The 22,383-nt window shown below is 50.7% G+C and overlaps 1 protein-coding gene across 1 annotated transcript; it reads left to right on the plus strand.

Moving 5' to 3' along the window:
* Positions 1-296: 296 nt before the first annotated feature.
* SLC30A1 (solute carrier family 30 member 1) lies at positions 297-9,353 on the plus strand. The gene is made up of 2 exons (XM_013174086.3): positions 297-1,502; positions 4,958-9,353. Exons 1-2 carry the CDS (start codon positions 857-859, stop codon positions 5,872-5,874), a joined length of 1,563 nt encoding a protein of 520 aa, XP_013029540.3. The 5' UTR covers positions 297-856; the 3' UTR covers positions 5,875-9,353.
* The last annotated feature ends 13,030 nt before the right edge of the window (positions 9,354-22,383 follow it).

Below are 22,383 nucleotides of genomic sequence, written 5' to 3' on the forward strand. Positions count from 1 at the left end.
ATTTGTTAACTGTGAATTGCCAGTTACATACGTTACGGGTGTTATATGTGTTATGGATGTTGTATGTGTTATGGATGTTATAGGCTACAGATGTTACATGTGTTAGGTGTTATAGGTGTTATACGTCACACACGTTATGTACACGTTATGTATGTTATGTATAACATGCGCATAACACGTTATGTTACACACGTTATACGCCACGCACATGACAGGGCTGGCTGTGAGGGGGCCGCCTCGCCCCGGCACCCGTGAGGGGAGCCGGCGGGCGGGTAACGGCCGCGCGTGACGTCACGGAGCCCCCCGCCCCGCCCGCCAGCCGGGCCGTGTGGAGACGCGCACCTTTTGCACGAGTCCCGCTCGCCGCGGGGCGGGGCCGGCGGCGCGAGGGGGCCGGGGCCGAGGCGCCGCCGCCAATGGGCTCGGCCGCCGCGGGGGGGACGTCACGCGGCGCCCCGCCCTCCCCCCCCGCCTCCCCCGGGCGAGGCTGTGCGGCGGGCGGTGCCGGCAGGGCGGGGCCGGCCCGTCGCGAGGCGGCGCCGGCCAATGGCGGGCGAGGCGGGCGGCGGGGGCGGGAGGGGGCGTCGCCGGCAGCCAATGGGGAGCGGGCGGGGGGGCGTGGCCGGGCCGGCTCGGGTTCCGTGTGGAAAGAGTGAGGGGGCTCGGGTGCAAAGTTTGCTCGCCCGGCGCCGCGGCAGGGAGCGGCGGCGGGGCCGGGGCCGGGGCCGGGGCCGCGCTCGGGGCCGGGGCCGCGCTCGCCCTCGGGGCTCCGCCGCGCTCGGCGCGGCTCGGCTCGGCTCGGCTCGGCGCGGCTCAGCTCGGCGTCCTCCCCTCGGGCCGGGAGCCCCCCGGCGGGATGGCGGCGGCGGCGTCGGCGGCGTCGGGGCCGCGTCGCGGGCGGCGGTGGTGGTGGCAGAACCGGCGCGCGCGGCTGCTGTGCATGCTGGCGCTCACCTTCCTCTTCTTCGTGGTGGAGGTGGTGGTGAGCCGGGTGACGGCGTCGCTGGCCATGCTGTCCGACTCGTTCCACATGCTGTCCGACGTCATGGCCCTGGTCGTGGCGCTGGTGGCCGTGCGCTTCGCCCAGCGCACCCGCGCCACCAAGAAGAACACCTTCGGCTGGGTGCGCGCCGAGGTGATGGGCGCCCTGGTCAACGCCGTCTTCCTCACCGCCCTCTGCTTCACCATCCTGCTGGAGGCCATCGAGCGCTTCACCGAGCCCCACGAGATCCAGCAGCCGCTGGTGGTCATCGCCGTGGGGGTGGCGGGGCTCGTCGTCAACCTGCTGGGGCTCTGCCTCTTCAACCACCACGGCGTCGGGGGACACGGCCATGCCCACGGCCACGGCCACTCGCACGGCGGCGGCCGGCACCCCCGGCTCGGCGGCGGAGCCAAGCCCGAGCAGCCCCCGGGGGACGGGGAGGCCGCGCTGCACCGGGAGGAGACCAGCACCTTGGTGGAGAACTGCAGCAGCTCCAACGGGGTCGGCCAGGAGAAGCTGGGTAAGCCCCCGGGGTGCCCACGGCGCAGCCCAGGAGGGAGGCGGCGTGAGGGTGGCAGAGGTCCCTTCCCCGAGGGTGGCGGTGGGTGTCCCGGTGGCCCCCGGCACGAGCTCCGTGGGGACCACCCATCCTTCTCCTTGGGAAGGGGCAGCGAGCGGTGGCAGCGCTACCCAAAACCTTTTCTCTGGGCGCTAGAAGGAGCACCTCGCATCGTGCTTTTGTCGTGCGGACAGGTGGGAGTGTGAAGGAGTCTTAGGGTAAAGCGGTCTCCCTTGGGAGAAGTTGGGGCTGGCCGCGAAGGCACGTGACGAGCGTTTTTTGCCTAGCGACACGAGCTGTCACACGGTGTTGCCCTGACGCCTTCCGAACTGGCCGCGCCTCAGCCCGAGCGCGGCTCAGCACCGTGGTCCTGACAGCCAGACCTCTCCGCTGGGTCGCTTGTGAGCTGCCCGAGGGGCTTTCTCCCTCTGGACGCAGCACACCGAAGTACGTTCTGTTGCTGTGGTGTTGTACTTCTTCGTGACGTGCGTATTAGAAGGAGAAATTCTTGGAAATTGCCAATCAGAGCTGGGGAAGTGGTGCGATAGTTGCTGAATGCAGAGCAGGTTTCAGAGCACGCACGTGGTTTCTTTGAGTTAGTTTCCTTCAGCTTTCCGTAGCAGGCAGCTTCCCACTGTCTTGTATGCAGAGCGAAAAATTAAAGCTTCCCTTCCCAATGCTGATTAAACTGTCTCTTTTTGTGGGAGGGAATTCCTTGGGTGGTTGTTTTTAACGGATCCAGAAGCCTGGGTGCTTTATTTGGAAGTCACTTGGTCTAAGCCAAGTCCTGTGTGCTCGCAGCACGGAGAGGGTGTGTTTGCCACTTCTCAGCCTCGGTCGTGTGGCATCCCTGTGACAGGGAGGAAAGCATTTCAGTCTTCAGACCCGCGTCTCTCCTTTATTTCCAGGGCAGCATGAGGACACCACTGGTTTAGCTTATACTGCACTTTCTTCCTTGGAGTGAACTTTGCTACAGTTTCGGTATTTCAGATGTTCCAGTCCATATGTGAGAAACTTGCAGTTTCTCTATTTATTTCTCTTTATCTTCTTTTTTTTTTCCTCTAGCGTTCTGCTGGTTTAGAAAAGATAGGTTTTGCAAGAGGATAGGAAAGTTCCCCTGAATATATTACACTATTTTCTTGACCACATAATAAGCTCTTAATGTTGTGTTAGTCCCAACAAAGGTATCTTAATAATTAGTTTCAAACAATGTAAAATTCATTTAGCCGCTGATCTAATTGATATCTTCTTGGCTTGTTGAAGCATAAATTGTGCTTTTAGCTACATTCTTGTCTGGTTGAAGGCTAAGAGGCTGACTTGTAGCATGGATTAAAATACCTCCTGTTTGGGGGTAGCTTGTCTGGAACATCCCGTGGATGTCCTGGCAACAAAGGATAATTTGTTGTGGGTACTTAGGAAGTAATGGGGCGTAATTTTGGTCACAGTGAAACTTTTAAGTAAGTTTATGTTTGCTTCTCTGCCATGTCATGATTATGTAATGGCTGGAGTTATTCACCGCTGCCCGGTGGACGAGTTAGAGGTGAAGGTGCTGGGAGGCTTGGAAGAAGCAGTGGGATGCGCGCGTGAGGAGCGGGGAGGCGACGGAGCGGGGTGCTGTGCCTCTGCTGGAACCGGGGCGGGGTAGAGCCTCTTCTCCCGGGGCTGACGTGGAAACCTAGCGATAGCCTTAGGGGCTGGGCTTGCACAGTATTACAGAGAGATTTAAATGAATCAAAATTCAGATCGGCACATTTAGCCATTTACCCTTAAAAAGACTGGCGCTTTCTGGAGCCACGCTTCCCGTTTTCTGCCCCTTGTAGATGAGGCTGCTGACTCTCCAGATCTCCTCTGTTCGCAGCGCTTCCAGGAAAGGTCCTCTTTCCTTGCTCTCATTGTGGACCCTGAGGTCTGAACTCTGTAACCTGAGCTGTTTTCCTCTAATTTATTAATTTCTCTGGAAAATTACTGGCCCCGGTGACATTTCCATACTTCATAACTCCTAGAGGTTGTGTGGAAAACATAGCTGGAGCCTGAGGACGACTTGTGGTGCCCAACATAACAAGCCTGGGGCTCGGGACTGCCCTGCTCAGCTGCCTTTGTACGAGCCTACCTCTTCTCTGGGGAGGAGAGAACCTGCAGACACTTTTATGATGGTAGAATTACAGTCATGAGAGCAGAGTGGCAAAAGCCGGAGGTCATACTAACATGTTAATGTTTACAAAGCTCTGAACTGAATGACCATGGAAGCACTAAGCGCTCCTTGTTTTACTTGGTCAGGCCCGTGGCCAATGCTCATTACATTTCTTTAACACGGGAAGTTTGCTGTCCAAAGATCTTCTAAAGAAACACAAGAGGTTCAACTTGTAAACTAATTTCAATTGTGAAGTTTGGAAAATGTATTTTTTTTTTTTTTTTTCAAAAATTTCATGCTACCTCTTTATAATGGGGTGTACCTTTGCTCTTACATAGCTAGTTAGGTGTGGTGCAGTGGTAATATCACAGCCAGTTTTGACAAAGGAGGGCACTAAAATGTTCATTTACTAATTGTGTGGTTTGTGACGCATGGCTTTGGGCATCAGCAGCTATATGCCACTCAACAGCTATACGTTGCTTGAAAAAAAGTACTAAAAATATGTTTTCAGGTACACTAGAATACAAATAACGCTAGTTTGTAGCCTCTGAGAGTGTAAGTGATGACTTATGCTGTCCTGTAGTTAATGCTGCTGCTAAATTCTGCCTTCTAGACCTAAAAGCTCAGCTCGTTGTATCTCACAGTTCGGCTGGCTGCATGCGCCATCTCAGAAAAGCTCCCTCTTCCTTGACTTCAGAAGTCTTTTGGAAATGAACTACTCAACCTGAGAAGAGAAGAAGTGACTATAAAGTAGTATCCATGCTGCTTTTGAGCTTCCGGCCTCATAAAATGTGATATAAAATAGAAATGCACTCCTATGGTTCAAGAGAGATTTTAGTAATGTAATTCTCAGCCGGTATTCTCCTGGCTTTTCGGAAGAGGAAGCAAGTATCAGTTAGTTAGCTACCTAACCTGCTTGTATGCATATGCTCTGCAAGTCTGTGTTTTGTTTAAGAAATGAACAGCGATGATTAAACAACTGGAAAATGTGAAAACAGCCTTTTGGTAAAACAAATTAAAGTGCATTCATCTTCATACTTGGCCAGTTGACATCTTTAAACGCCGTGTACGAATGATTACCTTTCAGGCTGTGTAGATCGCTTATTGGAACAACTGAACGTTTCTCAGCCAGAGGAAACGTTGCTGAATGTTATGGGTCGAGATGCTTGTTTTTCGGTTTTGTACGGAACGTGGCAAGCTTCACATTGGTTCTTATTTTATACAGAATTGTGGTAACGTGTGGTGTGAGATCATGTGCCTAATCGTTGCACTGCTTTCTTGTCAGGTGATATGAAAGACGACACGACTGACCTACAAGTGAATGGGAATGCTGGCCATTATCCTCTGGACGTAGAGGAGGTTGAAGAAGACTCTAGCGCGCAGCTTAACATGCGTGGAGTATTTCTGCATGTTTTTGGAGATGCCTTAGGTTCGGTAATTGTGGTAGTGAATGCCTTGCTCTTCTATGGCTTGTGGAATCCGTGCCCCAAAGATGGGCCCTGCATTAATCCATGCGTCAATAACCACTGCATGGAGAATGCTACTTTAGCCCCAACACTTGGCAGAGCCAACACGTCTGAGCAAGAGAGCGTTACGGTGGCAGGTCCATGCTGGTTGCTATACTTAGATCCTGTCCTTTGTTTGATTATGGTTTGTATACTCCTTTACACAACCTACCCGTTACTTAGGGAGTCGGCCCTTATACTTCTGCAGACTGTTCCCAAGCAAATAGATGTTCATTCTTTGAACTCAAAGTTACGCACCCTCGAAGGAGTCGAAGCAGTCCACGAATTACACATTTGGCAGCTAGCGGGGAGTCGGATCATTGGCACTGCTCACATCAAGTGTCCCGACCCTTCCACATACATGATGGTGGCAAAGCGCATAAAGGAGATCTTTCACGACGAAGGGATTCATGCGACTACCATTCAGCCTGAGTTTGCCAGCGTTGGCTCTGAATCAGGGAGAGGGAAATGCGAGTTTCCTTGCAGAACTCAGTGTGCTTTGAAGCAGTGCTGTGGAACAGTGGAAGATAGTACTGGAAAGAAGACAGAAAAATCTTCTTCGCTTAGTATTTCTTGCTCAGAGGTTGTCATTGAATTTCCGCATAACAAAACCAGAAGGACTAAATCGGAGAGCGTTCCTTCGGTTAAGCTAGAGGCAAACACCGATCAAAATGAGCAGTTTGAATCGTCGTTGTAACTCCGGGGGTGGTGCTGCCTGAGTTGTGGTGACTTTGACAACAGCTGCATTGCAGGAGGAAGAGACAGATGTTGGAGATGCAATTTTGCCAAGTAGTGTAATTGCTGAAGTCCTTGTTCTTGTCATATTGCTAAACCTAGAATGCTTGTTTCAAAGAACATAATGTCACTGTCATGATACAATATTTGTGTTGACTTTGTACTGAGACAGACAGAAAGTGCACCGATGCTGTAACAACTTCAGAAAACCAGTTCCAACATTTCAGCCGAGACACTTTTTGTTGTTCTTCAAACTACTTTTTTCTTTCCAGTGAAAAGACATCTGAGGGATAAGCATATAGGAACTCGATTGTATTGCAGATTTCTTGGACCTGCTCTTTCCTTTAATATTTGATTTGTAGATATTTTAATATATTGTTTATTTAGAAGCCCTAAGGAAACCAAAGTTGATAGAACGTTTTTAAAGATATAACTACTTAAAACTGGAAACCACTTTGTCAGTTTCACATATTTTTCTTAAACCTATATAATAAAAAATGTGAAGGTTTTTCTAATGAATTTATCGTATAGCATATTTTAAAGGAAGCATCATATGATCATTAGAAGCTGTCCCCGCTTTTTCTGGTAAGGTAGCGAGGTAAAGAAAATAACTGCCTGTGAAAATATCAGATGTGAAAGGGTTTTTATTGAAATGGAAGTTCAAGCTACTGTATACTGCTCTGTGATCAAGACGTGAGACTGGCAGATAAAGTAACGCATACTTTAATATTTTATGTATTTTCTGGTGTTTTTCATTATTTCCACGTTGTCTCATCATAGAAGTCTTCGACTTTAAAGAATATTTGGCTCAGTGCTAGGAATGAAGAGCTGGAGCTTCAACTTTAACTGATGCTCTGTTGGTAATAAAGAATCCCTTGATTATGTCAGCTCTATCGGGGGGAAAGTTTGTCGAGCACTGACAGCGTAACTCATGTTTTTCAAAAGCATGGACGGTAGCCTCCGTGCGAAGTGACTCGGTGATGCATTTTGCTTGTCGCTGAGTGTCTGTGAGCACTTGCAGTGACTGCAGTCCTGGTCTCCGCCGCACCCACGGGAGCGCCCCACTGACTTCTGCTGAAGTGTTTGGGGGAGTAGGATTTCACTCACTGTATTGTACATTTTGAGACGTGTATCACGAATTTTCACTTACAGGTGTCTGATTCTATGGTTTAAGATGTTAAATCAGTTAACTGACAACTGGCTCTAAAGAAGCTGTTACAGTGTGCTGCCAACTTACACCTTAACAGAAGAGAAGCTGATCTGCGGACTCTGTGAGTTTGGCAGAGACTAGATGAGAGTCGAAGATGAAAGGAACCTGGTCTAAAACCCTGACCCTTCTGATCCACCTGGAAGTTGTGTATGGGAAATAATGTCTTGTGATGAATCGACTGCTCCTGTGCTCCAAACTGGAAAGCAGCTCACTTCTTCCACTGTTTGCTGTATGACTCTGGACGTGTCAGATAAACACTCTGCCTCAGTTTCCCTGTCTTAAAACGGGGATAATACCTACCTCACAGGGGTGTTGTGAGGCTTAACTCTTGTGTGAGGAACACTGAGATCTGTTACTGGAGGGCGCTGGAAGGAGTACGAGATACTAAATTACATTGTGTTTACTCCTGCAAATGCATTGCAATACCTTGGCACAACAGAGGGAACTGAGGATAGTCTTGGCCTTACAAAATTCTTTGATGCTGTGGTTTTCAGGTTTTCAACAGTATTTAAATGTAGATTTTTTAAAAGAATGTTTTGCTAGTGAAGGGAATGTAGCTTCACCTCCAGATACAGAACACCTTGCTAGTTTGCATTTCTACTACGCATCTTGTATGATAATTGCTCACACGTAGTTCAGAATAGCCTGCTGCTCATCGGACCCGGGTTGGCCTGGGTTGTGTCAGTAGTCTTACCTAACTTCTCAGCAGAGCATTGCAGTCAACTCTCGATTATCCATGGGTGGATTACCAGTGTTGTGCGTTAACCGTGCGGGCTGCCCGGCCTCGCTCCGTGCCCTATGCCGACGCGTTGGCCAAGCACTGCGTGCCAAGGGGGAGGAATAGCGGGGCTGAGCCCTGCGGGGCTCGGCCCCAGCGGGCTCTCGGGGGCTTTGTTAGCTCGGGGCTGGTGCTGTTGAGGTGCCCCCCACCTCTCACTGGAGAGGTGCATCCGCAGGGCGCGCGACTGCGTCCCCTCGGCTCAGCGCTGTGCCCCGCCAGCATCAGCGTTGCGGAGCCGCTTCCGTGGTCACGCTCGTTGTACAGTCTCCTGAACTAACTTAAATGTGTTAATATGCTATTTATATGTGGGTTTGTTTTGTCTGAATTACCTTAACTCTTTCTCCTGTTACCTGTATATGATCTAGAGTTGACTGTTAACTGAGATCTTGTATGAGACTACATTTGCAAAATATGCTACCACTGCTAGTATACTACAAAGTATTATCCAAGTAAATTTTGAAATGAACAAAGTACTATTTTTTTTTTTTTGAAATGTGTCCTTGCTTTTTATGGTAAACTTTCACTAATTATTTTGCTTGCTAGTTTAAAATTGGTCTCAGTCATTAGTATGAATCTTTGAGGTCCTGCTGTATATCACTAATGCGCCATATAAATACTACTGCTCTTTAGTTTATTTAAAAAAAAAAATTACCAAAAATCCCCATTGTAGCACTGACAAGCCTGACTTACTTCTCTCCTGTTGCTTTTACAAAAAGAGAGCAACCCTTAAGTCGTGGCAGTTGCCACCATTGGCTGACAGTCTCTGTAAATGCGTCTGCATAGATGGAATTGTGCTCACGAATTCCACTGTAACTATTTAATCTTTTTTGTGCCAGAAGTCATATTTTTCTATTACTGTGTCCATTGCAGGCAATGGCTAGCTTAAAAGACAAGAAGCTCTCCCCCGCGTTATTTTTATTATCGGGACAGGATACGAATGTGATGATGGTGGTGGTGATGGTGATGATGCCGATGAGGGGGGCAGGAGGGGGAGCCGTGCGGCCTCTTTGTCCTGCGGCGTGTTGCGAGCGCAGCACCAGCTGGTGTTAACGGGGCCCTCCAGCCTCCTCAGCCCTCAATGGTCAATGCACCGAAGGCAAATAGTCAGGTCAGGTGGCTGTGCAGCAGCAGCAACGCAATGTTGGGGTTCGTCCTGGCTGTATTTGACCCAGCCTCAGCCTCCTACCTTGCAGTACAGCTTGATTTTTTAACCTGACCTGTGTGTGGTTACACAGACCGGATTTATCCCGAAGATCGTGGTTCCAGCGTACCGGGAGCGTTCAAAACCACTGCGCAATCTGTCTTTTTTTTTCCACAAAGCATGAAACTAGTGAATCTCATGTAAGTGAACACTGCAGCGGTGGGGAGCTGATTATATTGTGTATCACATTCCTGAATTTTTAAAATAAAAAGAAATGGAACGCTGATTTTAAGGAAAAATCAGTTTGTATTTCGGTGTCTAGATTGTTTATGCTTCTGATTAAATGTGTCGGAGATGTGCCAAACATCACCGGGTGAAATATTTTGTGTTTAGTTCATGTCTCATCCGGAAACCTGCTGCCTGTGGGGCAGAACTAATTTGGGCACTGACTGTGCTCGTCACAGTTCTGTGAAACTTACTCTTTTCAGCAGAGTAACTCGCTTCTGTGGAGCTCCTTATAATTTTAGGCTCAACGGCGTGCAGCATCCACTCTAGGCTTTTGGTAATATCTTTTATTGCTGCCTCATGGTATTCAGCACGGGTGCACACGTAGTTATGTAAAACGCAAGACTAGCTCCAACTTGTGACTCCCCAAAAGTCATGGCAAGGGCTCAGTCCTGCAAATTTCTGCTTTCATGAATCGTTTCATTGGGCTGACGAGTAGTTACTTGCATGCAAGGAATTACTCGCAGGAATGAGTCCAAAGCTCCTCTGCCAGTACAGCCCGTCTTTTGAAGAACGACTGGAAGTACCTGGATTTTATGGGTATTTTACAATCAACAGCATTTTGGTGTTTCTGAAAGTGCTGAACTCACTTCGTTTTAACTTCCAGGGTTGTACCAGGGCTTATTCCTTTCACCCACTCTCCCAAAAGAAAGAAAAAACCCACCGAGTGTCCCAAGGCTAGTTAACAAGTTGAGCTAAACTGATGCTGCTTTGTGCTTCTGCAATCCGGCCGTCTGGGTTTATTAAACGCCGGCTGGTGGGGTTGGGGAGGAGGGATAAAGATTCTTGCCATTCTCCTTCCCCTGCCCCCTCTTGGGCTGCACCTTCTAATCTCTTCAGCTATGGAGAGCCCGGGGGACCGAGGGGGCGAGCCGTGCAGCTAGATGTTCCAAGTTCCACGCGGACGGCATGGGGAGCACTGCCAACTATTTTTAAAGGCAGATAAATATGCTCAGACTATTTTAGTTTCATAGCAAGGCGTCAGTTACTCCCTTTTCAGATATGTGTTTTAGTTGTTCGGCTCTGTATTAATTTTGGCTTTTTCCTTGCTGGACGGAAAGAGGCGGATGCTCCGTTTGCCTGAGCTAAAGCCAGTCTTGACAATTTTCCAAATCAAATGCGGCTCTGCTGATAACAGGAGGTCTGATTCCCTGTGACCTTTGCTCTGTGCAGTTAACTGCCTTTGAGGTACAGCACCATGTTTTAGCAGGCTCACGTTTAGATTTTTTCGCATTCGCTACGTTATCTCAGTGGTTTAACAGCAAAACCACAACACTGAAAAATACATTTCATCCATGTCTCCCAAAAGCACGTGGGATTAATTTCGCTTTTTTTTTTTTTCCATGTCCTGGATCTTGTTTCTGAACAATGCTGAAACATAATTGGCGTAGCCGTATTTCATTGCTGAAATTACATTTTGGCTTCCTTTTAAATAAATGCTAATGTTCTAACTTTATGAAGTACTGGAAGTCCTGAGAAAATAAATGGAGCTCTTGAATGGCAAGTACTGTTAGTTGGGGTTTCTTTCTTAGCTCAGTCCCTAGGAAGAAATTTGACAAGTCACAGTGCACTTTCATGGTCACCCGAAATCTCAGAAACAAGTACAAGGAGCACGAGTAGAAGAGGAATTAAAAAATTGGATGTCAGATGGTGCCCTCCAACTGTCTGGATTCCAGGTGCAATTAAATGAATAATTGCTGAGTTCTGATACGTGAAGAGTTAATTGCAATTATGCAAAATGCACTTTTTTCCTAAGAAGAATAGCCTTTGAAAGGAATGAAAAAATCGTCCTGTCCTGTTAGTTGGCAGTTGTTAATTACCTAACACACAGGTCAATAAAGCAGCTTTGCTAACAGGTGCCTGTCCTGCTTTATTTGATTTCAAAATCTTTGGGACATAGCTGCCCAAGGACAGAAGATGCTTTGGTGTTTTTCGGCTTCATTTGCTTCAGTTTGGAAACACTGCAGCTTGATCACATTTGTTGGGGGAAAAGTACCGACTGCAGAAAAATGCAGCTGCCAGTAATACTACTGAGGGGGGCAGGACCGTTCTATCTGCCGTGAGCTGCTCGAGAGCTTGGTGCAACTTCAGCAACTCTCCTCTCTCCTCTCCTCTCCTCTCCTCTCCTCTCCTCTCCTCTCCTCTCCTCTCCTCTCCTCTCCTCTCCTCTCCTCTCCTCTCCTCTCCTCTCCTCTCCTCTCCTCTCCTCTCCTCTCCTCTCCTCTCCTCTCCTCTCCTCTCCTCTCCTCTCCTCTCCTCTCCTCTCCTCTCCTCTCCTCTCCTCTCCTCTCCTCTCCTCTCCTCTCCTCTCCTCTCCTCTCCTCTCCTCTCCTCTCCTCTCCTCTCCTCTCCTCTCCTCTCCTCTCCTCTCCTCTCCTCTCCTCTCCTCTCCTCTCCTCTCCTCTCCTCTCCTCTCCTCTCCTCTCCTCTCCTCTCCTCAGTATGTGTTTCCCTGTTACTCGTCACGCACCAGCAAGGTGTGTTTGCTCGTACTGTAAGCATTGCACATGAGTATGAATTTTGCCATTTTCCACAGCTATTTCTACCTCGCCATGAGAAGCGATTTAGCCTTAATACGAACATCCCCTGTAAGACATGCTAATGAGGGGATTTTTAATTAATAGGATGGGAAGGGAAGCCTCAGGCCTATAGCTTACGTTTGCCTTTACCCGCGCCGCTCCTAGACCGTAACCTGCTCCCCTGGATGGTTTCATGGCCACCTCGGGGACCAGACGCAGCTCCCAGAACATCTCCCCCTTGCTGCTTTCCCACCCGAGGAGCTGATGCCCCAGGGGACCGTGTGTGGCTGCGGTTTATTCCCCCCTCACCTCAAGGCAGCCCCGTTTCTGGTCGCCGCGCTGTAGGCCCCCCACGGCTTTCCTCACGCCAGCCCGCGCAGCTAAGAATAGCCGCGGTGATGCTGTGGAACAGGACGTGCAACCTGCTGGGTTTCCTGCGTTTGTACTTGTGTTGCTGGCCCGTGCGGCTCCCTCTGCCCTGCTGGAGCCGCTGGGTGAATTCGTTAGGGCCTGGATTTGGCTCTGCTCGTTTGTTTGATGGCCGTGTCGCCCTCCCAGCGGAGGGTGCAGCGCAGTAGTGGCGCATACCGCGAGTGCCGCCCGGGAAGCCTGAGCAAGCCACGGGGCCTTCGGCGCTTACCTGACCCCGCAGCTCGTGCCCTGGGGACGGGGCTCCCGAAGAGAAGTGCTGCACGTGTCGCTAGAGCCTCGAGATTTTGGCGTTAGCCAGCATCGACTAGAGGCACAGCATCTGTGTCCCGGGACGTTCCAGGACTCCTCCCCAGCCCGCTGCAGATGAGCCTGTTTTCCCTTGAGAAAGGGATTACGGGAATTAACAAAATTGGGGTGATAATTTCTGCTTGTATTTTTGTGGCCACGTGGGAAGGTTCTGACCCAAATGAATGGGATTGCTTCCTGCTGAGCACAGGGTCTGGGTTAAAACACCAGGTAAAATCCAGGCTCCAGCAGTTCCTGTTCTAAATACTCATCGTGGGGGGCGGGTCTTGCACTTTTATGCCATGGGAGGGAATTTGCTCTTCTTCTCACACTGTTAAAAAAAATAAAGGATTGTGTTTAATTATCACGAGCGCTATTAGCCAGCCTCAGTAGCCGTGGGTTTGGTTTCCCTGAAAATCTCCCCGCACACGGTAAGCGCACAGCAGAGACTTAGACGAGTTAGCTGGCAAGCTATCACGAAAAAGGAGGTGTTTGGTCCATATGCTGCAGCCCGGGGGTGGAGTGACACCCGGCACCACAACGTCCCAGTTTTCTTTTCCCAAGCACCAGGAAAGCGGCAGAGGCAAATATTGAGGCAAACTCCGTGGGCAGAGCCCCTGCGTGGGGACCGCTTACGTCGGGCTGGCTGCGGGGCGGTGCTGGTGGTGCCCCGAAGGCAGACACATTGCTGGAAACCTCGACGGTATTTGCTGAAGACTCGCAGGTTTGGATTTTCCTTGATGTATTTGGAGGGGTTTAGCTGTGCCACTTAAACACCTGACTAACGATGCACAAGGGTAGCCAGAGGGCTTTAGACCACGGTCAGCAGCTCGAGCTGAAAACGTCCCATTGAACCCAGAGCTGAATGCCGTTGTCCTTGTGCGACCTTTCCAAAATTATCTGTGGATGCCAGGTAATGTCAAAATAACGTCCATCTGCTGGAAGCTGTGGGGATAATGAAGCCCAGGGCCCGTGCAGCGGCTGCTGCCAGCATGCTGCCAGCTGCTCTGCTTGCAGGAGCGCAGTGAGACCACCATCTCCGGTGCTCCTGATGGCCAGCTTCTGCTGGGATGGTGTTACCATAACCAGCATCACCCAGAACGAGAAGGGGAGAGGGACTGGAGGTTTGAGCCTTTTTTTTAGCCTTTTTTTTTAAGGAATGGAGGCAGAACGCTTCACTGGAGTGGTGACTGTGGTTAGGGGGAGCAAAGGAAATTGTGGCATCAGTGGAGAAAAATGAGCAACTCCGTGTGTGTGGATTTTCCTTTTGGACCAGCTATCTTTTTTGTTTATTTGTTTTGTTTTTGTTTTTCCCTGCAGCTGTTTTGGTGAAGAAGCGATGTTCTCTGCTCTTCCCCTCTAGCTCTGCAGTGCCCACGGCTTCTCTCTGTGAGACCTACAGGTGGTGTCTGCGGAAATCAAAGATCGTGGCCAGTAGGGGAAAAATCCTTAAACTGATCACAGGTGAAACCAAGACCTTCAGCTTTGCAGGACTGAGAAGGCAGCCAGCATGGCCTCAGCTGCTGCATCAGGAAAGGATAGCGCGGTGCACCGACCTCAGCACCCTGCTCTACAAATGGTGCAGAAAATCAGGTAGCAGAAGTCTGGTGTCACACCTCGCTGTGTGGGAAGTAGCCTCCGTGAAGAGATGGCAGCCTGGCAAAAGCGATGTCTTCGTGCTGATGTCTTCTTGCTGGCAACACTTAAAATCCTGACGAAGCAGTATTTCTCCACATAACTTAAGGTAAAGTAAAATGCAGAGACTCCTTATGCAATGTGAAGTTCCCCTTTCGAAAGAGTGGTTTGGAGAGAGAAGCCCATTGGTCGGGGCTAGGACAAAAATTGCTTACACAAGATAAACAAGGGTGGACTGCTGCCATCTTTCCCTTCCCCTTTATCTCTAAACCTTAACCTTAAATTACAAATCTGAGGTTTACTCAGTGCAGTGCATCTGCAACTCCAAAACCAGCTAAATTTTAATAGATCTTACTTACTACAACAATGATGAAGGCTTGTAAGGTTCTCTAGCTGACAGAAATGCTTCCAAGCTTTTAAAGTTCAAATGCAAATATTTTATGTATTACTAAGAATGTTTTCAAATTAAATAATTATTTCTCCTGATACAGCGTTTCATAATCAACCAGAAAATGATTCACAAATTCTGTATCCTTGTTTCTAATCCAAGTAGTTCACAAAACACAGAAATAAACTTCGTTTTCAAAAACCTGTCCAACTTTTGTGAGCACAGTATTTCTTTAAACGTCAGCTGTAAAGAAAGTAGGTTTGGGTCATAACACCTGAGGCAACTCCACAACCTCGGCAGGAGGTCACTCGCCACTAACAAGCGCTTCAGCAGCGTGCAGAGCTCCGAGTGGCTGCGGAGCATGTCGTGAGACCAGGGACCAGAGCAACAAAACAGGCTTGGAAAACGTTTTCCTTAGTTTTACAAAGAAGAAACCACTGCAGAGTTATGAAGGTAACTGCTCAGCTGATCCTAAGTGGCATTTTTGCTTCTGTTATACATCCTGCAAAAGTAACCTGCCATGGTGCTGACTGTGTGCTCATCACTTTATTCCAGAAATACCAGGTCAGTCCCATCGATGGTTTGTCCAGGTGGTGAAAATGTGGTAGAGAGGAGTGGAGAGCATGATAGATGCATTTCTGGAGCACAGGCATTTTTTTATTATTACTTTTTTTTTCATGAAAGTGTGCTTGGGGTTTTACCCAGATCTGATCATCCTGGGTTTTGAACACCTTAGTGCTGACGGATTGGTTCCGAAGGAGAACACCCTACCCAAAGTGGCACTTCGCTAGCTAAGTGATATACTTTCTATTAACCAAACCTACACATGCAAGCAGAAAGACAGAAAACGCTGTGCCCTGCAATAAGAGAATTATACGGCTTCCTTCTTTAGCAGGAGCCAGGCCGAGATGCAGAGGGAGAGTTTACATGTTTGCTGTTTAGTTGTTTTCCTTTCCCGCTTTACATGACTTCTCATTAGGCAGCTGGAAACGAGCTTCCATTAACTTTTGATTACTATGAATCCAAAGAGCAGTCCTGGAAAAAACCCGGGGTCCGAGAACACAGCAGGGCAATGGGAAACTTAATAAATACCCCGTTGTTACAACATCTGTCATTTTAGCATTAACAAGCTCATGCCTTTAGCTGCTGTATGATGGCAGCTACGCGCTGCAGATTAAGGGAGAGGCTGCTGGACCTTTCAAGCAAAAGCCTTCCACGTGGCAGGATGCTTTAACCTCTTCTATCCTGCAGCTCTTCCGCTAAAGCAGGCTGAAAGTGATACCGAGAGGCTCTTGTGTGGGTCAGCGAGGAGGGCTACAGAAGTCTTCCTCATTTTGTTGTCTGTGAGGCCCAAAAGACAGGAAAAAATATAAATTTTATTTTATTTTATTTTATTTGGCCATGCTTTGGTTAGAGAACCACTACTGGCTATCTACTGGCTGTAGAGAGGAGATTTAAGTGACTGTCTCAAAATGAGTAAAAATCACGGGGGAAAACCTACAGATTTCCACTGTCTTTAAGGCAGTGAGCTTACACGAACCGCAAGCAGCCAGCGGTATTTTGGTTCATTTTAAAACAGGCCTATGTGAGGAGCACAGCAACTGCACGAATACTGAACCCCACACAGCATGTCCCACCACCTGTTTCTGTGATTTCTTTAGCCTGTTGACTCATATTTTTCTTTTCTGGAAGCTAAGGAAAATGTCTGCCACGCTGAAAATGCTCCTGGTTTGGTTCTGGTCTCGGACGAAGCTCGTCCAAAATGGCTCGGTGGCGATAATGTTTCTGACTCTGTTATTTTTTGCTTTTGCGTGTCGGGTGGTGGAAGGAGAGACCCCCGCCACGTGAGGTGCAAGGGAGGGCTGTGGTGTAGGTAGGCTCCTTCATATGCCTGTGTCTGCTTGCTTCGGGCAGGATGGGGACTGTCCTGGCCATGTCTCTGCTTGGGAGAAAAACCCAACAACTTAAAAACAAGTAAGGCCGGGTTTTTAGGGAGATCGCATCTTCTGTGGCATGACTGGAAAGCGCAGCCGTGATCTTGGGTGTACAAAGCCCTGTCTCAGGCCGTGAATAAGCAGCCGCTTTGCTTTGCGTGCTTTCAAATTCTGTTCCCTTTAATGTCATTAAAGCAAGAGCAAGAAAGGGAATCTGCATCCTCCCCCAAATTTTGAAATTCCCAGTGCAAACATGTCGCTAGCTTGTGGTGCTTTCACTGAAGTGATGACTCTGGGGGGGGGGGGGGGGGCTTTGTGTGTGTGTGTGTGTGTGTGTGTGTGTGGAAAATGCTTTAACTTTCAGAAATATTTCCTGAAAACCTGCCTCCGAACCACGTTTCATTTTGCATTTTTCCCCCCTTTCATCAGTGAAATTCCAGGATCAAATTCTCTCAGCATTTTGAGAGGAACAAAACATTTTGCCCCTGGTAGCTTTTGCTAAAGACTTTCCAAGCTGTGAACAGGCAAGAAAATCAGTTCCTGGCACTGCGCTAATTAGAGCCCATCCAAGAACGAGAGAAGTGAATCCCAACAATGCAGCTCAATGGTAGCGCTAAAATCTTGCAATTAAACTGTGCTGTAGGATTATGCATATTAGCACATGAATTACTCTTTAAATGATAAACATCGAACCAAATAATTATCTAAAGCTTCTGGGAAGGGACAAACATTAAGGCTAGGCTGGTGAAATACAACGCTTTTCTTCTGCAAAGTACAAATAAGACTACAGCTTGCTGAAAACACACCAAATTGTTCCCTGCGACTGAATGGCCAGGTTAAGCAACACTGCTTCTCTTTGCCGTACAGGTGGCACGCTGTGCGCTCTTCCCTTTCAAGCCGGGCAAAAATGAGACTAACCAAGACCTTGAGGAGCGCCTACCCGCTTCCAAAGGCTGGCTGCAGAAAGCCCGGGGGGTGCTGGTTCACCTCCCTGTCCCTCCTGCAGAGGGGCTGCTTTCAGGGTGGCGGGGTTGCAGCTGCCCCAGGGCGTTGCTCACGGTTTGATGCCGGCACAGGCCGGGGAAGAGCTGCCAGGAGCCGGCCGCACGCTGCTGCCGGTGGATGACTAATCGAGGAATTGCCCTCGTGTTGTAAAATGCACTTTGGGCAAATGAAACCGCTGCCGCCACATGCACCTGATGGAAGTGCCCGAGCGGCTGCTGCTAGCGCGGAAATTCATCTTTTCCAAGCCGCACAGCGGGCACTTAGCTGTTTTCTAGGGGAGCAGTTCTCCCGTTGGGCAGCCCTCAGCGAGCACTGTTCTGTGCCTGGGGTCTGCCCGTGTGGGTTTGGGCCCGGGGCCGCATGTTATGTCCCGTGGCAGGAGGGGGACAAATTGCTCAGGAGGTGCCAAAAACCACGTGTCGATGACTGTGGTCAGGCGATCGATATCCGCTTGCCAGCAATAAATATTCCTGGCTTTTAAATGATGATGTGCAACAACAGGCTGACAGAGCCAGCATCTTCGCGTTCATGGCTGCAAGCCTGTCTCTCCTCTGCTGGCATCTTCACAGGGTTTTGTGTGTCTGGGTGTGTTTAGACAACTGAACCATTTTCCTTGAGCACTCCCGCTGCCTGCTGTGCTGCCGCCCTGGTGGCACCCTTGGTGGTGGGCCCCTGACAGAGCTTTGTGTGCTTTGCACCCACCCCACCCCGTATGCCTCTGGCTGGGTCACTCCTTGCAGCACCTCCTTGTCCTGGCTGCTTTCGGGTCAGGTACACGGCTCTGCCCGCACCGCCCAGCTGGCGGTGCCGCCTATGGCGTTCATCCGCACGCGGCTGCAGAAGTGCCAGGGTGCCCAAACTCGACGGATCGCCTGCCTGAAGTATCCAGACGCGGTCGCAGCTGAAGCGTTTGTTAGGGCGTATCAATTCCTACCTGTGCCCTATTTTTTTAATTACAAAGTTCAGCCTGCAAATGGTCTTTGGAGAACTCTCTTTGGTATTTCCTCTTCCTGAAGCGAGAAACCCTTTGTCCGTAGCTTTCCTGCTTTCATATTGGAGGGAAAATAGGATTTTATGTTTGAGTAAGTAGGATGCAAAACACCATTCTCTTTGAATCTGGGCTGCTTTCCGTTGACAGGTGAGAAAACATTGCTGTTTGCTTTTCTTAGATGCTGGCGACACTCTGCTACGGCGCGAGATGAGCGCTGCCAGCCAGAGAGGAAGGCAGGGGCTGGATGTGGAGGGAAACACGCGGGGCTGGCAGTGCCAGAGAAATGCCTCCTCGCTTCCCCGAGGCACCTGGCAGCTTCGCCCGGCCGGCGCTCGGGCGCGTGTGCGGGCTGGGGCTTCCCAAATGCTGCCCCAGGCCGGGCCGGGCGCCAGGCGTCTCCCACCGGGCGCCAGCGGTGCTGGCAGGCAGGATCGGGCCCCGGCCCCACGCTCACCTCTCCTGCCCCTGCAGGGCTTTGGGCGCTCCTGGTGATGGAGGTGAGGGGGTGTGGAAAGCCGTGGGTCCCGCCGAGCTGAGGAGGAGCAGGAGATTAGCTGAGAAGAGAGACAGATGTAATCATCTGTGACAGACTCAGAGGCTGTGTGTGCAACCATTTCCTCCTGAAGACCTAGGTACACTCGAGAAAGAAAAACTTCCTGGTCTTGCGCAAAGACACATGACATCATGATTTATCACGGGTGAACTGTCCTGCCCTGAACCTCCGTTTTCCAGCTTTCAGTGCACCTGTGGCATCACCTGCCCCAGAAAAACAGCTGGCGAGAGTCCAGCTCAGAGGTCTGGGACAGCTTTGAGGTGCCCAAAGGATTTTCCTTTCTCTCTCACTCCAACCTGTGGGTTTCTTTTCAAGGTCCCAAATGGTTACTTCTGTCACAAGTAACACTAAGATGCTTTTTTTTTTTCCTTTTTTTTTTTTTTAAAAGAAAACCTAAGGGAAAAAATAAATTCTGCTTTCCTTCTAGGAAAAAAGGTTTGAAAACAGATATGTGAGTGATGGGATGGGAGAACACTGCCTTAGTGTGGCTTCTGCAGCTGAAATGCCAAATCCCATATCGGTCTGAACTGCTGCTGATCATCTCTTAACCAGGAATATTTCACTTCCAGAGCTGACACCAGCTTTTCCAGCCCCTTGTGAGGCTGGCAGGCTGTGGGAGCCTTGCACTGGGGTGGAGGAGAAAGAGGAGAGCCTGGTGGAGTGGGAATTGTCGGGGCTGCTGGGCAGCGGGGTCCGTGGGGCAGCTCGTGAGAAATGCACGCTGCGGCCTCCAGCACTTCATCCCTTGTTAACTTTGAGTTCAGGGCCTTTTGCTGGGCAGTCATGGGGTGGGTTTTGGTGACAGTAAGTGCTTTGTCCTAGTGACCCTATTTTGGTTGAATGGCTTGGCTTGGACCTCCTGCCGCTGCAAATACCGGTGCTGAGGGATGCAACGCAATGCTAAGGTGCCAACTCGAAAACATCAATACCGTGTTTTCCCCCTGGTATTTAGCAGTATTTGCCTTTCACGTCCATCAGTGCTTCTTGGCCTGCTCTTCCTTGCTTTGTCTTGCATGGAGCCGCTCTGCATGGACAGAGGGGCAGAGCTGGCATCCTGCCTCTTCCTTCCTCAGTGCACAGCTCACATCATGGCTTTCCCTCGGCTCCCGGATGAATTTGCTGTCAGGCAGCCGCGCAACGGGGAGAAAACCCATGCTCCAAGAGCAGCAATGCACGGCTCAGTATCACAGACCCGCTAGCTTTCGACGTTTTCATTAAGAGGTTGATGGGGGAGCAGTGAATACCCGGCTGGGGGTGCTCGGGGCTGGTAGGAGCTGTACCCCTTTCGAGAGGAAAGGCAATGACGAACCGAAGCACCCATGCTGGGGTGAGCAGCAGAAATCACCGCGGGGCGCATCCCGCCTCTCCAGTGGTCCTTGGCGCTCCGAGGCAGAAAGCACTAACGACTCCGCCAGAGGGATTAACAGCGATCTGAATCAGACATCGCTAGGTACACGTCTCTCCACAGAGGTGACACAGTTCTTGGCACGCCTGCAGCCAGCAGGGCTGGGAGGTGGGTGCCCGCCCCGCAGCAACCTCAGGGCTCAGGAGGAGCCAGGCTGGCGCTGGGAGGACGCTGAGAGGCACGCGGGGGGACGGACGCCCGCCCGGCGCAGATGGGAGCGGTGGCAGGGGGAGGAAAGCGTGGCGGAGCCGGCGCTGGGGGAAGGACGAGGGGTGTGAGAGAGAGGGAGCTGCGGACCGGAGATACCTGTTTCGTGCTGCTTCACCTGTGACTGCTCGGGCAGCTCGTCAGGTCTTCCTGTGTGCTGCAGTTTTTAATCAGCCCCGAGATCTCCCGTAAACTCGCCTGCACAGGTGAGCGCTCTGTGTGTCCTCGGAGACTCAGGGCAGCCGTGTAAAATCACATATGTGTTGGTGCTGCGTGTATCCAGAGCAAACGGGGGTGTCGGAAGGAAGGACTAGATGTTCTTGTCCTCCAGAAGGGAGCTGCTGCTCATGGGGGCCCAGACAACCCCTCAGTGGGTTGTTGTGGTGTCCCTCATTCCCTGTTGTTCTCAGCAGGGATGTGCTTGCCCATGGTGGTGGTGGGTTGGGCTTAGCCCCATGTCTCCTGTCTCATGTTGGGGCAGCTTTGGCAGCTCTTGGACCCCTGTTGGGGCACCACCACTGCTGGGACACATGGAGATCACCCCCAGGCATCTCACAGGTGTAATGCCCCTAAGGACAGAGGATGGGGCACCGGGGCACAGGGGAAAGGCACTCAGCGGGAACTGGTGGTGTCCCTCACTTCAGGCAGGAACACGTCTGGCCCCAGCAGCCACGCTGGGCATGGCAGGATGGGGCTCCTCAGCCAGCTGTGGCCTTGCTGATTCATGGCACAGGGCGAGACCTCAAACCTCCGGCCACCCCATGGGCGCCCGGCCCCATGTGGAGCTGGGACACGCGCCTGCAGTCAGGGGGCACCGACCTGCTGCAGGCCCCTGAGCCACAGCTTTCTCCAATGAAAGCCCATGGAGCCATTTTTCTCTCTCAAATACGGGCTCGTGATGCCCAGGGATATGCAGGGTTGGCATCTCCAACCGGGATGGCTACCTACCACAGGCCTGACACCTTGCTTGGTCTCTCGCAGGTGGCTCAGGGCGCAGGCACAGGAAAGGTGTTTTTGTCTGCTCTGTCAGGTGCTGCTCTGCAGGCCCGGCTCCTACACGTGTCACGCAAGCTGCTAGGTGCTCCCATCTGACTCACGACCACAAACACAACAAAAACCAGTCACGGGGAGGCTGGCCGGTGGGCGTTACTTGCTCACCGCTGCTGTCCAGGCCTGGTGGCTGCTGCTGGAGGCCACCCGCTCCGTAATTACAGCCCAGCAGGAGCAGGCCCGCCTGTCTGCGCGGCGCTGCCGGGCCTTTGTGCCTGCTGGAGGTGGCTCTGGAGGGCGGCTACGTGCACAGCGGGAGGACAGGACGGAAACCTGATCGGGAGGATAAGGAGAAGATGCTCGGTGCCGCCGCAGGATTGCATGCGAGAGCCTGGTGTTGTCTGAAGGGAGGACAGCCGAGATACCATCGTCTACTCCTGTTATTACACCCCAGGTTCATCAAGGGCTGAAGACAAAGAGCCAGTTAATTATTTATGACATACGCATAAAGGGGAAGGCAGGAACACACAAAGGGCTATTTCATCATTTTTTCAGCCTAGCAAGGCTGCTTAGTTTGTATGAACCAGCACTTCTTCTTTTAAGTCTCATTTTGAAATTTGCCAACAAACTCTTCTCCTCTGGCATCAGTCAGCCCTGTGGCAAATTCAATTTCTGCTCTGCTCTCTTTATGGGCACCTCCACACCCGGGG

The sequence above is a fragment of the Anser cygnoides genome, chromosome 3 (assembly GCF_040182565.1).
Source record: "Anser cygnoides isolate HZ-2024a breed goose chromosome 3, Taihu_goose_T2T_genome, whole genome shotgun sequence".
Lineage (NCBI taxonomy): Eukaryota > Metazoa > Chordata > Aves > Anseriformes > Anatidae > Anser > Anser cygnoides.